The sequence below is a fragment of the Oncorhynchus nerka genome, linkage group LG14 (assembly GCF_034236695.1).
Source record: "Oncorhynchus nerka isolate Pitt River linkage group LG14, Oner_Uvic_2.0, whole genome shotgun sequence".
Taxonomy (NCBI): Eukaryota; Metazoa; Chordata; class Actinopteri; order Salmoniformes; family Salmonidae; genus Oncorhynchus; species Oncorhynchus nerka.
In genome coordinates, this window is record NC_088409.1 from 72023375 (window position 1) to 72041581 (window position 18207).

At 41.7% G+C, this 18207-nt stretch overlaps 3 protein-coding genes and 1 long non-coding RNA gene across 7 annotated transcripts in view; 3 read left to right on the forward strand and 1 right to left on the reverse strand.

Annotated features, from left to right (window-relative positions):
- Window positions 1-3963: 3963 nt before the first annotated feature.
- LOC135559688 (putative nuclease HARBI1) lies at window positions 3964-7827 on the reverse strand. The gene is made up of 8 exons (XM_065000358.1): window positions 7329-7827; window positions 6666-6999; window positions 6514-6575; window positions 6345-6431; window positions 5975-6257; window positions 5210-5895; window positions 4817-4928; window positions 3964-4722 (listed from the first exon to the last, which is right to left on the reverse strand). The coding sequence occupies exons 6-8, from the start codon at window positions 5276-5278 to the stop codon at window positions 4352-4354; spliced, it is 552 nt and encodes a 183-aa protein (XP_064856430.1). The 5' UTR covers window positions 5279-5895; window positions 5975-6257; window positions 6345-6431; window positions 6514-6575; window positions 6666-6999; window positions 7329-7827; the 3' UTR covers window positions 3964-4351.
- A 1-nt stretch (window position 7828) lies between these two features.
- On the forward strand, window positions 7829-9773 carry LOC135559689 (uncharacterized). Of its 2 annotated transcripts, XR_010458529.1 has the most exons (7): window positions 7829-8579; window positions 8667-8844; window positions 8935-8996; window positions 9079-9165; window positions 9253-9294; window positions 9363-9536; window positions 9614-9773. It is a non-coding gene; the product is annotated as an uncharacterized LOC135559689 (long non-coding RNA). The 2 variants fall into 2 exon arrangements; XR_010458528.1 differs by having other exon boundaries at window positions 9253-9536.
- Window positions 9774-9801: 28 nt separating this feature from the next.
- LOC135559690 (putative nuclease HARBI1) lies at window positions 9802-11210 on the forward strand. The gene is made up of 3 exons (XM_065000359.1): window positions 9802-10295; window positions 10576-10687; window positions 10782-11210. Exons 1-3 carry the CDS (start codon window positions 10227-10229, stop codon window positions 11150-11152), a joined length of 552 nt encoding a protein of 183 aa, XP_064856431.1. The 5' UTR covers window positions 9802-10226; the 3' UTR covers window positions 11153-11210.
- Window positions 11211-13081: 1871 nt separating this feature from the next.
- Window positions 13082-18207, forward strand: part of LOC115141838 (replication protein A 70 kDa DNA-binding subunit-like) — a 60539-nt gene continuing 55413 nt past the window's right edge. For 2 of the 3 annotated variants that reach the window (XM_065000360.1, XM_029681085.2), the window contains exons 1-6: window positions 13082-13236; window positions 13431-13481; window positions 13690-13768; window positions 15086-15194; window positions 15374-15462; window positions 15616-15687. In XM_065000360.1, coding sequence (XP_064856432.1) covers window positions 13204-13236; window positions 13431-13481; window positions 13690-13768; window positions 15086-15194; window positions 15374-15462; window positions 15616-15687 — 433 coding nt within the window. In that variant the 5' untranslated portion in view covers window positions 13082-13203. The remainder of the gene's footprint in view (window positions 13237-13430; window positions 13482-13689; window positions 13769-15085; window positions 15195-15373; window positions 15463-15615; window positions 15688-18207) is intronic. The other variant, XM_065000361.1, reaches the window with a different exon arrangement.

Below are 18207 nucleotides of genomic sequence, written 5' to 3' on the forward strand. Positions count from 1 at the left end.
TCAGGGTATATGCAACAGTTTGGGCCGCCTGGCTCGTTGCGAACTAATTTGCCAGAATTTTACATAATTATGACATAACATTGAAGGATGTGCAATGTAACATAAATATTTAGACTTAGGGATGCCACCTGTTCGATAAAATACGGAATGGTTCTATACTTCACTGAAAGAATAACGTTTTGTTTTTCAAAATGACAGTTTCCAGCTTCTACCATATTAATGACCAAAGGCTTGTATTTCTGCGTGTGTTATTATATTATAATTAAGTCTATGACTTGAAAGCGCAGTCTGACTGAGCGGTGGTAGGCAGCAACAGGCTCTTAAGCATTCATTCAAACTTTACTGCATTTCCCAACAGCTCTTTGCAATGCTTGAAGCACAGCGCTGTTTAGGACTTCAAGCCTATCAACTCCTGAGATTAGGCTGGCAATACTAAAGTGCCTATTAGAACATCCAATAGTCAAAGGTCTATGAAATACAAATGGTATAGAGAGAAATAGTTGACGCGTCATAATTCCTATAATAACTACAACCTAAAACTTCTTAACTTGGAATATTGAACCACCAGCTTTCATATGTTCTGAGCAAGGAACTTAAACGTTAGCTTTTTTACATGGCACATATTGCACTTTTACTTTCTTCTCCAACACTGTTTTTGCATTATTTAAACCAAATTGAGCATGTTTCATTATTTATTTGAGACTAAATAGATTTTATTTATGTATTATATTAAGTTAAAATAAAAGTGTGCATTCAGTGTTGTTGTAATTGTCATTATTACAAATATATATATAAAATCGGACGATTAATCGGTATCTGCTTTTTTTGGTCCTCCAATAATCAGTATCGGTATCGGCGTTGAAAAATCAGAATTGGTCAACCTCTAATTTATATATCCTAACATCTATGTTGGGCAAAGACTCAACATCAAAATTCAAAAGAACAGACAAAGACTCTTCTCTTTCACCACTCACACCACCCTGCCTGCGTCGCACCAAACGACGAGCATCACAAACACCGGGAATCTTCCCCTACAGTTGGTCAGCTTTCACATTTACATCTACCCCAGTAATCACTCCTTTTAATGGCACCCTTTTCTTGAATCAAAATAATTCACATATCTTGCCCCTTATTCGTTTAACGCAGAGCACCTGCTCCTTCTGATCAGAAGAAACACAACCATCGGATACTTCGCCCTCATCCACTTCCATTTCTCCTCCTGTCTTTAACTCATTCTGCTTACACTTTGTACCATTCTTCTTTAACAAACCATCTCCCTTTTTCCCATCATTTTTAACCGACTCAAGCTCACCCTCTTCCTCCCTCTCTCTCTTAGACCTCCTCTGCCTCTCCTTTTCCCTCCATTCCTCCTCCGTATTCCAGGTATACGTCTCCTTATGATAATATAGCACTTCTCCTGACATACATCTTGTTATTGCCTTCTCAAGGGACTCCATTTAACTGCCGTGTTATTGCCTTCTCAAGGGACTCCATTTAACTGCCGTGTTATTGCCTTCTCAAGGGACTCCATTTAACTGCCGTGTTATTGCCTTCTCAAGGGACTCCATTTAACTGCCGTGTTATTGCCTTCTCAAGGGACTCCATTTAACTGCCGTGTTATTGCCTTCTCAAGGGACTCCATTTAACTGCCGTGTTATTGCCTTCTCAAGGGACTCCATTTAACTGCCGTGTTATTGCCTTCTCAAGGGACTCCATTTAACTGCCGTGTTATTGCCTTCTCAAGGGACTCCATTTAACTGCCGTGTTATTGCCTTCTCAAGGGACTCCATTTAACTGCCGTGTTATTGCCTTCTCAAGGGACTCCATTTAACTGCCGTGTTATTGCCTTCTCAAGGGACTCCATTTAACTGCCGTGTTATTGCCTTCTCAAGGGACTCCATTTAACTGCCGTGTTATTGCCTTCTCAAGGGACTCCATTTAACTGCCGTGTTATTGCCTTCTCAAGGGACTCCATTTAACTGCCGTGTTATTGCCTTCTCAAGGGACTCCATTTAACTGCCGTGTTATTGCCTTCTCAAGGGACTCCATTTAACTGCCGTGTTATTGCCTTCTCAAGGGACTCCATTTAACTGCCGTGTTATTGCCTTCTCAAGGGACTCCATTTAACTGCCGGTCACAATCTCCGTACAATCAGCTCGAACCCCTCGGGATGTAGCGCTCAACAGTCCCTTTGGTGTGAGATCTCTATACATTTCTATCATATATAACGCTATTTGTTGGATGGGGAGAAAAGTAGGATACATTTAAAACTCAACAATAAGTTCAGAGCAAATTCCTGCTTTGCATTGCATTGACTCCAATCAACGTAAAGAAAATATGGTCTCCATGTTTTAATAAGGAGTGCAAGCATACTGTAGCAGCAGCTTGTGAACGGTGGCTGAGTTACCATTAGGCAACTAAGGCAATTGCCTGGGGCCTCACACCATCAGGGGGCCTCGTGAACTTGGTATAATTTTGTTTAATAATACATTATTTCTGTTATCTTGTCTTCCTCTTCTGCTTGAGGCCCTCCTCCTCTCGTGAGTAATCTCTGATGTGGAAAATAGATCCGTTTCTGTTTTCTCCCTCCGAATTTGGCGCTAGCTTTTGAACGGTTGGGACTATTATGACCCCATGCCTGAAAGCTAATACTCTTAGGGACACAAACATGTCTTCTATTTTCCTACAACGCTCATAAGCAATGCAGGACACTTTAGAATGGACTGTGACAAAACCACAGTGGTGTAAAGTAACTAACTAAAAATACAAGGGCAGGGGCCTCCAAATCACTAAAAGACAATTGCATGATCTGAAATGTGTGGTCAGAGACTCTGTATGGAGGGTGTGACGTAAATACGGAGCCTCCAGAGGCATGCAGAGGCCAAATTGAGCACTATACCACATGATGCGCACATTCCACATGTTGTAACAATACGGAGGGCTTCATATAGCTCTGCATTGACATGATTGGTTGAAGGTAGGTGGGGGCGGGAGGTCCTGTATAAACACAAACTCACTTCCTTAACAACTTCCTTCACAACAGCTCTGCTCAACAGCTTTGGTGCCGGCACGTCTTTCTTTTTCCCAACGTAGTTAAGCCAAAACCAGCAAACGAACGCTAGCCAATGGAAAGCATAGTAGAACGCCCCGTTATTCAGAGGGGGGTTCTACTACGCCTTCCATTGGCTAGCGTTTTTTTGCTCACGGCAACTTTTGCTTCGCGGCCTGGGGCCTGTTGCACAAAACTAGGATAAAGGATTAAGCCAGGATATCTTGGTGATCCTGGCTCAATTGATCCGTAATCCGGTTGCACTAAAGATGGATAGGGGGCAGGAGGATACGTTATGGTATAAATTACCATGGAGATTTATTCTGTGGAGCTAGCCTGCTCCAGACCAGGCTAAATTCCAGGATCTATTTAATCTCATCCCTAATGTCAGTCAGCAGTCACCACAAATGGAAACCAATAGTTATTTCACTGCTCACTATACATTGTTATCACATATAACTAGACCCACTGTTATTATTTAAACGTTTGTGATTATTAATTTCAATGATTTTGGATAAAAAATGATTTTTAGATGTTGCTATCATTAGATAATTTACAGTTTCCCATAGACTATAAGGCTATATATAAAATGATAGAATATTAGGGCCACAGAGGGGAAAAAAACACAAATCATAATATTGTAACCAGTTGTTTTAAAGGAGGACAGTTGTTAAAATGACAGATGTGGGGCATTTCGTGAAATTGTACTTCAGTATGGTTTCATAAACAAAGACATGCTGATGTGCCAGAATATTAAGTATCACATTGTCATAAGTATCAAAACTGTAAAAACAATATGTAGCTTTTCTGCAGAAAGAACCAGCCTCATAAATGTATGACTTTATCCTTTTTCTTCAGCGTGGCCCTAGTACTCTGTCATATAAACAAATACACATTCCATATGAATATAAAAACACAATGTGTAACATTATGTTCCTTTATTGAATAAGGACAAAACAAAGCAGGTAAACCATCAGCTCCTTTCGAAACTGAAGTCACAGTGACTCTACAAGATGGAAAGCACAGAATCCAAGCATATTATACAAAATGATACATACACATTCAAAGGTCTGTATATAACACACCCTGCATGTCTGCACACTAAAATAAATGCAGGACAAATCCATACACATCAACTGAACAGACAAATGAATGGATGCAGTAGCCTCCCTGCAGCCTTGTATTACACACAGTATACCGCACAAACATCATAAGAGGCCAAATTCGTCAAACGAACCCAAAAAAAAACCAAATTCCTCTGCCACCGCAGGACATATTTAACCAAAATTGAAAGCACACATACTAACTAAAATAATTCAACACATATTGGTCCCTCAGCAGCCGACCACTGTCGTCATCAGGGAAGATTGCCGGATTGTCCCAGTCCATGGCTGGTGGCACTCTGGGGGCCCTCTCCTTCCTCAGGCAGGCCACATTGTGGAGGACAGCACAAGCCACAGTAATATCACATGCCCTAACAGGGCTGACCCTTAATTTGTGAAGGCAGTGAAAGCGTGCCTTCAGGAGGCCAAAGGTCATTTCAACTCTGGCCCTGGTCCTGGCATGGGCATGGTTGTAGGCCTGCTGTGCTTCCTGGGGGTCTGTGAAAGGTGTCAGGAGAAAAGGCTGGCAGCCATACCCCCTGTCTCCCAGCAACACACCAGAGAATTCACCTGTCAACACAAAATCTCATCATTACTACCTCATAAACACAGTGAGATTCTTGACACAGCCATGATGGTTATAAATAGGGGTTGTGTGGCTTACCTTGTGATAGGCACTGATAGATTTCAGAGGCCCGAAAGATTCTGGAGTCATGGACTGAGCCAGGCCATTTTGCCACAACATTGCTGATCACACAGTCAGCATTACAGACCATCTGAAATCATAAGATGAGGAATATTACACCAATCAATGCACATCACTGGCAATGCAGAGTGTTCGTCAATGGACAATATCAAAAAGTTATGTTCACCTGAACATTAATGCTGTGAAAGGATTTCCTATTCACAAAATCGGCCTCATGGGCACCTGAGGGGGCTTTTATCCTTATGTGTGTGCAGTCCACTGCACCAATGACATTGGGGAAACCTGTCACACAAAGTAATGAGTATCCTACTATGTGTTAACAGTTGTCCTGTAATTTGTAGATCCTCTTACCTGCAATCCTATAGAACTCCTCTTTGATGTCACAGAGTCTTCTGTGGCCAGGGAAGGAGATGAAGACATCTGCTAATGCTTTGATAGCCAGACACACACTCCTTATTGTGCGGCAAATTGTGGCCTTGTTCAGCTGTTCTGCATCCCCCACTGAGTACAGGAAGGCTCCACTAGCAAAAAAGCGCAAGGCCACACAAACCATTTGCTCCACACTCAGTGCATGGCTCCGTGCAGTGCGGTGCTTAATCCTGGGACCCAGTAGTCTGCATAGATACCTGATGCCATCTGCAGAAAACCTGTATCTTTCATATAGATGGTCATCAGGGAAGGCCAGTGGGTCCAACCGGTCCCTGAAGACCCTTTCTCGCCTGAAGGCTCTCCTCAGCACAAGTGCTTCTTCATCCACCACATCTCGCACGAATGGGCATGCCATTGTCAGAGCAGAAAGGAACACACAATTTTGGGCCTTCATATAGGCTAGTGGCCACACCTGGTGCTGGGGGGTGGGCAAAGAGGGCGATGCCTTATAACGATGACTTGGTTGTACTGATTGCTGGGAAAATAAAAAAACCTTAGAAAGATGCCACCGTCCTGTGTGCTCACAATAAGAGCTCATATGTCATGGCTCACTTGACTTTACGAGAATATACCTAATTTTTATTTTGAGCTGTGTCATCTTCTTGGAGCTGGGGGAGGAAAGAAAAATAATGATTAATACATTTGTGTTACAGTTAGCATACAGTGTACATTGAAGGCATATCTCACCTCCCTCTCAAGTTTTTTATTTCAAGGTCCAGTTTCCTAATTGTCCTCTTTTTTATTTCGGACTCCAGTGCAAGACTTTCCATCTTTTTCTTCTTGTACTGAATGTCTATGTCTGCCAGTTCTATTTGGCGCCGGAGGTGGTTGCCATACAACTTTCTGATAGCTTGTGAGCTCTGTGAACACAATACAATTAGCGCAGCTGGAATTTGGCAGGATGTGGTGTCCTTTTATTAATACGCACTATGTTGCCAGGCTGGTTTTCCCACTGTATAGCATCTGGGTCCTGTAAAAGAAATTAGATTTTTTGATTTTGATGAGGACTCCTCACCATTGTAGAGTAAATAGTACTTTCACAGTCTTAACATGATACCTCATGCCTTCTGGAATCCAGAGAGATGGTCTCCTCCTCATCATAGTCTCCATCATGTGCTGTTGCTGCTGCACTGGGGCCTTCACCCTATCACATTTAATCGGATTCATATTGAAGCTAGTAGACAAGACATGCCAGGCCTACAGTATGCCTTTGATGGAGTACTCACTGGATCAGCATCGTCTGGTGCTTGTGCTGGTGGCTCTAACAGGAACACAGTGCTGCCAGGCACTGCAAGGCAATAGGTAAACCAAAGTCAGACAGTCCAAATTGATTCAATATGAATGTGGTTGTATCCCATGTAGAGATGGAAGGACATACCTTGAATGAAGCGGGTGGCATCTTGGGAGGAACCTATGCTCGTCTCTTTCCCCCAGGGATCCCCTCTAAGACGGGCCTGCCTTTATTTAGCTCCAAGGCCATGTCCTCTGCTGGGGTAAGGTCAGCCTTTGGTGACCCACCACCCGTGCCTTGTCTGTGGGTATTCTTTTTCACTGCGAAAACAGTACAGACAATGTGTGAGCAGGCACCTTCTGGGTACAATATATGCTTGTGCTTTGTTAAATATTAGTCAGGGACCATACCATTCTGCAGAATGTTCTTGTATTTGATTTTGACCTGCTGCCATGTCCGTTTTGGCCCGTTCATGTTTAATCTACACACACACACACACACACACACACACACACACACACACGCACACACACACGCACACACACACACTTAATGGAGTCACACTGCAAAAAATTACTTGGTATTTTTGTCTTGTTTTCAGTAAAAATATCAAAAAATGTATCATAGCTTTATACAGTGTGATGGAGTTACTTTACACAATTTCACTCATATCTGCAGTGCATTTCAATTAAAAATGTAACCGTTTCATAAATACAGTACAACTGCATTTTTGGAGATGTGAATTAAATATTTGAATTGTAATTGTGATGTTTCAGCGGAGCGGTGAGTGTGTAATTGTGCACTACTTACGCATTCAGGCGGTCTGCAATACTTTGCCACGCTTTTTCTCTTTGCTTTATCACTGTGGCGGTGTTGCCTTTCTTCTTAATTATATCTTTTACCTCCTCGTATGCCTCCATGAGGATTTGTGCTTCCGACGGGGAAAAGTACGCGGCTCTAGTTGCCATGGTAAATCAGTTAATCTGTGATCTGTGGCGGGGTCTATTTGAGTGAGCCGTGAGCGCGCACCTATCCAGGATTGGTTTCACCTGGCTTAATGAATCCGTGTCTACTCATCCTGGCTTGGTCTTTGTGCAACCAATTAAGCCTGGATGCACATGTTTTGGCTTCATTGAGCTCAGCTGAGTCATTTATCCCGGATGTCTTAATTCTACTTTTGTGCAACAGGCCCCTGTTGAGAGACATGGACGAACACACAACACCACATTTGTCCATTTATTTATTATTATTACTTATCAATGAGTTGTAAAAATGTCTCAGAGAACTCTGCTGAATTCCCTCAATTGAAGGTCAGGGGCCTGTTGCACAAAAGTAGAATTAAGACATCCGGGATAAATGACTCAGCTGAGCTCAATGAAGCCAAAACATGTGCATCCAGGCTTAATTGGTTGCACAAAGACCAAGCCAGGATGAGTAGACACGGATTCATTAAGCCAGGTGAAACCAATCCTGGATAGGTGCGCGCTCACGGCTCACTCAAATAGACCCCGCCACAGATCACAGATTAACTGATTTACCATGGCAACTAGAGCCGCGTACTTTTCCCCGTCGGAAGCACAAATCCTCATGGAGGCATACGAGGAGGTAAAAGATATAATTAAGAAGAAAGGCAACACCGCCACAGTGATAAAGCAAAGAGAAAAAGCGTGGCAAAGTATTGCAGACCGCCTGAATGCGTAAGTAGTGCACAATTACACACTCACCGCTCCGCTGAAACATCACAATTACAATTCAAATATTTAATTCACATCTCCAAAAATGCAGTTGTACTGTAATTATGAAACGGTTAAATTTTTAATTGAAATGCACTGCAGATATGAGTGAAATTGTGTAAAGTAACTCCATCACACTGTATAAAGCTATGATACATTTTTTGATATTTTTACTGAAAACAAGACAAAAATACCAAGTAATTTTTTGCAGTGTGACTCCATTAAATGTGTGTGTGTGTGTGTGTGTGTGTGTGTAGATTAAACATGAACGGGCCAAAACGGACATGGCAGCAGGTCAAAATCAAATACAAGAACATTCTGCAGAATGGTATGGTCCCTGACTAATATTTAACAAAGCACAAGCATATATTGTATCCAGAAGGTGCCTGCTCACACATTGTCTGTACTGTTTTAGCAGTGAAAAAGAATACCCACAGACAAGGCACGGGTGGTGGGTCACCAAAGGCTGACCTTACCCCAGCAGAGGACATGGCCTTGGAGCTAAATAAAGGCAGGCCCGTCTTAAGAGGGGATCCCTGGGGGGAAAGAGACGAGCATAGCTTCCTCCCAAGATGCCACCCGCTTCATTCAAGGTATGTCCTTCCATCTCTACATGGGATATAACCACATTCATATTGAATCAATTTGGACTGTCTGACTTTGGTTTACCTATTGCCTTGCAGTGCCTGGCAGCACTGTGTTCCTGTTAGAGCCACCAGCACAAGCACCAGACGATGCTGATCCAGTGAGTACTCCATCAAAGGCATACTGTAGGCCTGGCATGTCTTGTCTACTAGCTTCAATATGAATCCGATTAAATGTGATAGGGTGAAGGCCCCAGTGCAGCAGCAACAGCACATGATGGAGACGATGATGAGGAGGAGACCATCTCTCTGGATTCCAGAAGGCATGAGGTATCATGTTAAGACTGTGAAAGTACTATTTACTCTACAATGGTGAGGAGTCCTCATCAAAATCAAAAAATCTAATTTCTTTTACAGGACCCAGATGCTATACAGTGGGAAAACCAGCCTGGCAACATAGTGCGTATTAATAAAAGGACACCACATCCTGCCAAATTCCAGCTGCGCTAATTGTATTGTGTTCACAGAGCTCACAAGCTATCAGAAAGTTGTATGGCAACCACCTCCGGCGCCAAATAGAACTGGCAGACATAGACATTCAGTACAAGAAGAAAAAGATGGAAAGTCTTGCACTGGAGTCCGAAATAAAAAAGAGGACAATTAGGAAACTGGACCTTGAAATAAAAAAACTTGAGAGGGAGGTGAGATATGCCTTCAATGTACACTGTATGCTAACTGTAACACAAATGTATTAATCATTATTTTCTTTCCTCCCCAGCTCCAAGAAGATGACACAGCTCAAAATAAAAATTAGGTATATTCTCGTAAAGTCAAGTGAGCCATGAGATATGAGCTCTTATTGTGAGCACACAGGACGGTGGCATATTTCTAAGTTTTTTTATTTTCCCAGCAATCAGTACAACCAAGTCATCGTTATAAGGCACGCCCTCTTTGCCCACCCCCAGCACCAGGTGTGGCCACTAGCCTATATGAAGGCCCAAAATTGTGTGTTCCTTTCTGCTCTGACAATGGCATGCCCATTCGTGCGAGATGTGGTGGATGAAGAAGCACTTGTGCTGAGGAGAGCCTTCAGGCGAGAAAGGGTCTTCAGGGACCGGTTGGACCCACTGGCCTTCCCTGATGACCATCTATATGAAAGATACAGGTTTTCTGCAGATGGCATCAGGTATCTATGCAGACTACTGGGTCCCAGGATTAAGCACCGCACTGCACGGAGCCATGCACTGAGTGTGGAGCAAATGGTTTGTGTGGCCTTGCGCTTTTTGCTAGTGGAGCCTTCCTGTACTCAGTGGGGGATGCAGAACAGCTGAACAAGGCCACAATTTGCCGCACAATAAGGAGTGTGTGTCTGGCTATCAAAGCATTAGCAGATGTCTTCATCTCCTTCCCTGGCCACAGAAGACTCTGTGACATCAAAGAGGAGTTCTATAGGATTGCAGGTAAGAGGATCTACAAATTACAGGACAACTGTTAACACATAGTAGGATACTCATTACTTTGTGTGACAGGTTTCCCCAATGTCATTGGTGCAGTGGACTGCACACACATAAGGATAAAAGCCCCTCAGGTGCCCATGAGGCCGATTTTGTGAATAGGAAATCCTTTCACAGCATTAATGTTCAGGTGAACATAACTTTTTGATATTGTCCATTGACGAACACTCTGCATTGCCAGTGATGTGCATTGATTGGTGTAATATTCCTCATCTTATGATTTCAGATGGTCTGCAATGCTGACTGTGTGATCAGCAATGTTGTGGCAAAATGGCCTGGCTCAGTCCATGACTCCAGAATCTTTCGGGCCTCTGAAATCTATCAGTGCCTATCACAAGGTAAGCCACACAACCCCTATTTATAACCATCATGGCTGTGTCAAGAATATCACTGTGTTTATGAGGTAGTAATGATGAGATTTTGTGTTGACAGGTGAATTCTCTGGTGTGTTGCTGGGAGACAGGGGGTATGGCTGCCAGCCTTTTCTCCTGACACCTTTCACAGACCCCCAGGAAGCACAGCAGGCCTACAACCATGCCCATGCCAGGACCAGGGCCAGAGTTGAAATGACCTTTGGCCTCCTGAAGGCACGCTTTCACTGCCTTCACAAATTAAGGGTCAGCCCTGTTAGGGCATGTGATATTACTGTGGCTTGTGCTGTCCTCCACAATGTGGCCTGCCTGAGGAAGGAGAGGGCCCCCAGAGTGCCACCAGCCATGGACTGGGACAATCCGGCAATCTTCCCTGATGACGACAGTGGTCGGCTGCTGAGGGACCAATATGTGTTGAATTATTTTAGTTAGTATGTGTGCTTTCAATTTTGGTTAAATATGTCCTGCGGTGGCAGAGGAATTTGGTTTTTTTGGGTTCGTTTTTGACGAATTTGGCCTCTTATGTTTGTGCGGTATACTGTGTGTAATACAAGGCTGCAGGGAGGCTACTGCATCCATTCATTTGTCTGTTCAGTTGATGTGTATGGATTTGTCCTGCATTTATTTTAGTGTGCAGACATGCAGGGTGTATTATATACAGACCTTTGAATGTGTATGTATCATTTTGTATAATATGCTTGGATTCTGTGCTTTCCATCTTGTAGAGTCACTGTGACTTCAGTTTCGAAAGGAGCTGATGGTTTACCTGCTTTGTTTTGTCCTTATTCAATAAAGGAACATAATGTTACACATTGTGTTTTTATATTCATATGGAATGTGTATTTGTTTATATGACAGAGTACTAGGGCCACACTGAAGAAAAAGGATAAAGTCATAAATTTATGAGGCTGGTTCTTTCTGCAGAAAAGCTACATATTGTTTTTACAGTTTTGATACTTATGACAATGTGATACTTAATATTCTGGCACATCAGCATGTCTTTGTTTATGAAACCATACTGAAGTACAATTTCACGAAATGCCCCACATCTGTCATTTTAACAACTGTCCTCCTTTAAAACAACTGGTTACAATATTATGACTTGTTTTTTTTCCCCTCTGTGGCCCTAATATTCTATCATTTTATACATAGCCTTATAGTCTATGGGAAACTGTAAATTATCTAATGATAGCAACATCTAAAAATCATTTTTTATCCAAAATCATTGAAATTAATGATCACAAACGTTTAAATAATAACAGTGGGTCTAGTTATATGTGATCACAACGTATAGTGAGCAGTGAAATGACTATTGGTTTCCATTTGTGGTGACTGCTGACTGACATTAGGGATGAGATTAAATAGATCCTGGAATTTAGCCTGGTCTGGAGCAGGCTAGCTCCACAGAATAAATCTCCATGGTAATTTATACCATAACATATCCTCCTGCCCCCTATCCATCTTTAGTGCAACCGGATTACGGATCAATTGAGCCAGGATCACCAAGATATCCTGTCTTAATCCCTTATCCTAGTTTTGTGCAACAGGCCCCAGCTAAATTAACCTAGGCTAGTTAATGTTACTAGCTCGGTATGTAAAGTTGTTATATTATCATTAGTTGTCTATTATCAGGTAAAAGCACATGCTTATTATTTATAATTTGTGAAATATGTATTAGCTAATAATTTCTATAAAATTGTTAAAGTTTAAATATAACGGCAAACATTATTAATCAGTGACTGAAATTTCGCGCTACGTGATATTCACTTCCGGACTTGTAGACCGCCCCTCTGAATAACGGGGCGTGGTTTTGGCTTACCTGCGTTGGGAAAAAGAAAAGACGCGCTCTGCGTTGTCCGCAATGCGTAAGAAATAGGAATGCCCTGACTTATGCAGAACCGTATCACCGTAAATACTGCATAGCCAATGCAGAGGTCAGACTGACCATGAGGCGCCTTTAAATCCGCTCGTTTTTCTTCAACAAATATGTTGTTCATAAATGTAAAAAAAGAAAAAAAGGATAATAAATGTTGTTCATAAATGTTGCAGAATTTGCAGGACATCTAATAAAAGGAGCAGCTATTCATACAACAGTTATTTTGTGTCTTCTTATAAAGCAATTTTAGACATTGTAACGCCGACTATATAAACACTTTTTTTATTTACACGTTTAACCAATGGCAAGTTCCATAGAGGCACGTTGGCTCGGCAAACTGGTCTAAGGTCAGTTTCACGTTTTACCCCCTGTTGCTAACTGTGGGTTTTTGCGAGTGTAAAATGATCCTAGATCTATAAGAGAAACCGGAAGGATTAACAGTAAATTACGCGATGACGTTATGAACAGTTCGCGCGTTCAGGGATACATTTGGCGCCACAGACACAACACGGAGGAAGCGCTGTCACTGTAGAAGTGAGATTGTCCTCTCCGAGTTCGCTTTAAAACGTACATTTTCACTCTACATAGCTATAAACTCAGCTTCAACATGAATAACATGCTGACAAAGGGAGCTATAGAGGTAGGTGGGGCATTTTATGACATCACAGAAAGCATGTAAACAAAGTTTACCTAGCATCGAGAAAGATGGTTTCGGACAGGGACTGCACGAAGTGCTGCTGCTGAATGCTTTGTTGCGTTAGTTAGCCAGCCACAATGCTAGCTAACTATATATATTTGCCATCTGTCTCAAGCTGTTTTCTGCTTTTTCAACAGGATTTAACCAAAGGCTCTAATAATTTACCGAACCCCATTCTTCAATTAGTGGTGCGTATGAGTGTATGTTCTTGTGGAAGTTGCGAATTAGTTGGCCAACTGTAGAAGAATGGCTACTGGCCTGGTCAACAGTTAGCTAGCTAACTTGGACAGTATCGACCCATGTTTTAGAGACCAACATTTAAGACAAGGATATTCACCAAGATGGTAATACGGATTTGTCGAAATCTACCGCACTCCTGTATTCATATTCTTTCAGAACATCCGTAAAATTGATGGAGGCAGTGGACCAGCCCGCTTTCGTCTGATGATGAGTGATGGACAGCACTCAATGTCCTGTGAGTAGAACTATTCAAAATCCACTCCACCACCTGTTCAAAGTACACACATAAATGGTTGTATGGCACGAGGCAGGTGACCATGACAGGTAGCAAATGCATAGCATTGCTTTGTAGAAGTGGCATGTAAAGAAAACAAAAGTGTAATATTTGGATAATATATGGCAGTATTTTAAATGAATGCAAGGTTACAACTGTATTATTTTTACACACACACACACAGTAAATATCAAATTGAGGTAATATAGTTAGGGGTAAAGTGACTATGCATAGTTAATAAACAGAGAAGCAGCAGTGTTAAAAATAATTATTTTTTAAATGAAGTGGGGTGGGGTGAATGCAAATAGTCAGCATAGTCATTTGATGAACTGTTTAGCAGTCTTATGGCTTAGGGGTAGAAGCTGTTTAGAAGCCTCTTGGACCTAGACTTGGCGTTCCGGTACCGCTTGCTGAGAGAACAGGGTGTCTGGAGTCTTTGACCATTTTTAGGGCCTTCCTCTGACACTGCCTGGTATAGAGGTCCTGGATGGCTGTACGCTGGGCCCCAGTGATGTACTGGGCCATACGCACTACCATCTGTAGCACCTTGCGGTCAGTTGCTGAGCAGTTGCCATACCAAGCGGTGATGCTCAAGGTATCAGTTTAAATTAAAAGTCAAGGATATTCATAATAGAGATCTACCAAATTAAGCTTTTGAGAAACTGCACCCCATTGTTTTAAATCCATATTGCGTGCAATAGTCGTAATCTGAATTACACCAGGAGGTAGACTAAAAAGACAACAGGGCTAATTAAAAGTTGTTTTAGTCCTTCTCCATAGTCTCACCCAGAAAATATCAAGGTAAATAGCTGACCGTAGCACCGGGGCACTTTGGAGTGTTTTATGCTGTGGATGTGTTTTTATGCTGTGGATGTGTTTTATGCTGTGGATTGCCTGGGGCTGACCAGCAGGAGGTAGTCAGGATTCAGTAAAATGAATAGAGAGCTGGAAATCATCAAAGAAAAATAATCAATTTATTCCTTTCAATTTGAGTTGAAGTAGTGTTGTGATACCATACAAAGTCATAAAAAATAGTATATTTTAAGACACATTTAGAAACATGTTTATTAACAAGGATGGCATGTTGTTTGGAACTGTGTGTGGGGGGGATTAGTTGGGAGATGCATATCATCATCTCATAGACAAGACAGACTAGCACACGCAATGGCCATGTGCAGTGGATGTGCAGCACTTGGCTGTCCTCTACTGCACTGCCCATGTGCTTGTTGGTCTATCTTGTCCCTAACATCTCCTATCCTCTCCCAATCCCTCCTGTAGCGTTCATGCTCTCCACCCAACTCAACTCAATGGCTGAGGACAACCGACTGGCCCCAAACTGTATCTGTCAGCTGAAGAGGAATGTGACCAATGTCCTAAAGGATGGACGGTATGGTGCTTCTATCTTTTGATGTTTTCCTACAGAATGACAAACCCTTTTCTCTCCATTTTTATACTTTAAGAGCTGTCAGTATGGACACACTTTTTGTTTATCAACCATGTGTTTAGTCTTTGGAATATAATTTACAATGCAATTGTTAATCTGTTTATTGCTGTTCTTCTGTTCAGGCATGTGGTGGTCATATTAGACATGGAGGTGGTGAAGTCTGCTGATGAGGTGGCTGGAAAGATCGGAGAGCCCACGCCTTACGTGGAAGGCGAGTCTTCATCCCATACTCCATCACCATATCATAAGGCTTAGGGGGAGTGAAGATGAACAAATATTTGAATCCAGACATGCATATAACCTACAATGTTGAATGTGTAGCTTACTTTAGTTTTTACCTTTCACTCCCTCACCTCCCTTGCAGGTCAGAGTAAAGCCCCACAGTCAGCCCCCAATCCCTCAGTCCACCCCCTGCAGCCCCAGAATGGAAATTATGGTAAACAATTCCAGATCACCCACTGTGCTTTTAAATCTAATGCCTTTTCACATCCTGTAGCAGGATTTGAATTGAGAGATTGGGTCATTAATGGACTGTATTCTCAAGATAAATTCCTAATGTTTTGCAGCTATATTAATTCCTAGTGGGTTTGAAGGTTGCAAAACACTTCAATATAGGTTATTGGATAGGTAATTTAGTTTGTTTCCAGTAGATGGCAACATTTATGCAAAATGGACAAATCTTGGTTAAAATCCTCAGATCTACTGAACATATGACACTGCTACTGTTTTTGTCAGAATGCTTAGTTAAAAAACATTTGCCTCTTGGGTATATTGTCATCTGTAACGTTCTACTGATCTTACTAAGATAAGATGGTGGTTGACCAATGTGATGCTGTTAAACACAAAATACTAGGTATATATTCTGTCTCCTCTTTGTTGCAAATAAGGTGTTAAAATCATTCTTAGAGAGAATGTATAAAACAGACATGCTGCGGGTGATTTCTCTGTACTGGTTATTTCCAGTAGTCCTGATGTGCTCATCAGTCAGACTATAAATCTGGTTTTGAATTGGATATGATCTGAATATACCGTACTATTGACTGATAAGTTTCAGCTCCTTACATGTTTCATTTTGCAGACACTCTTATCCAGAGCAACTTACAGTAGTGAGTGCATGCATTTTCATACTATTTTCATACGGGTCCCCCATGGGAATCGAACCCACAACCCTGGTGCATGCGCCATGCTCTTATCAACTGAGCTACACTAACTTAATCTTAACTTCGACAGTTCCCTTTTCATCAAGTAATTAGCTAAGCACTTAGTTATAATTAGTACCAGATTAAAATGGTAATCATGCCATGAGAGATAATATGCTACTGACATTGATTCCAAAATATACATATAGTATCATTCAAGGGTTTTTCTTTATTTTTTACTATTTTCTACCTTGTAAATAACACACATGGAATAATGAAGTAACCAAAAAAGTGTTAAACAAATCAAAAATATATTTTAGGTTCTTCAAAGTAGCCACCCTTTGCCTTGTTGACAACTTTGCACACTCTTGGCATTCTCTCAACCAGCTTCACTTGGAATACTTTTCCAACAGTCTTGAAGGAGTTCCCACATATATGCTGAGCACTTGTTGGCTGCTTTTCCTTCACTCTGCGATCCAACTCATTCCAAACCATCTCAATTGGGTTGTGGTCGGTGATTGTGGAGGCCAGGTCATCTGATGCAGCACCCCATCACTCTCCTTCTTGGTCAAATAGCCCTTACACAGCCTGGAGGTGTGTTTAGGGTCATTGTCCTGTTGAAAAACAAATGATATTCCCACTAAGCGCAAACCAGATGGGATCACATATCACTGCAGAATGCTGTGGTAGCCGTGCTGGTTACGTTTGCTTTGAATTCTAAATATATCACTGACAGTGTCACCAGCAAAGCACCCCCACACCACCATGCTTCACGGTGGGAACCACACATGCGGAGATCATCTGTAAACCTACTCTGTCTCACAAAGATCAAAAATCTCATCAGACCAAAGGACAGATTTCCACCAGTCCAATGTCTCTTCTTATTGGTGTCCTTTTAGTAGTGGTTTCTTTGCAGCAATTCGGTCACGTAGGCCTGATTTTCACACAGTCGCCTCGGAACAGTTTATTTTGGAGATGTCTGTTACTTGAACTCTGTGAAGCATTTATTTGGGCTGCTATTTCTGAGGCTGGTAACTGTATTTTTTTTTCACTAGGCAGGTCAGTTAAGAACAAATTCTTATTTACAATGACGGCCTAGGAAGAGTAGGTAAACTGCCTTGTTCAGTGGCAGAACGGCAGATTTTTACTTTGTCAGCTCGGGGATTCGATCTTAGCAACCTTTCGCTTAATGCCCCAACACTAACCACTCGGCTACCTGCCGCCCCAAGTAATGAACTTATCCTCTGCAGCAGGGGTAACTCTGGGTCTTCCTTTCCTGTGGTGGTCCTCATTAGAGCCAGTGTCGGAGTGCATGATGGGTTTTGCGACTGCACTTGAAGAAACTTTCAAAGGTCTTGAAATGTTCTGGATTGACTGACCTTCATGTCTTCAAGTAATGATGGACTGTCATTTCTCTTTGCTTATTTGAGCTGTTCTTGCCATAATAAGAAAAACAAAATTATGTTTTATATTTGTGAAACTTTTTTGTGGTTATTACATGATTCCATATGTGTTAATTAATAGTTTTGATGTCTTCACTATTATTCTACAATGTAGAAAATAGTATAAATAAAGAAAAACCCTTGAATGAGTAGGTGTGTCTAAACATCTAAACATCAGACTGGTACTGTGTATTTAGTTATTCTACTTGAATTTTGCTTTTACATTTTTTTAAATGGGATTTTTTAAATACATATTCTCACTAAATAGCTAAAACAAGAAGGGTGCAGGTAACTAAATAAATGTTAATCATCTCTTGTGACAAACATTTCTAATCATTACACAGTACAAGTGTTTAAGCAGGGATTTCATGAAAA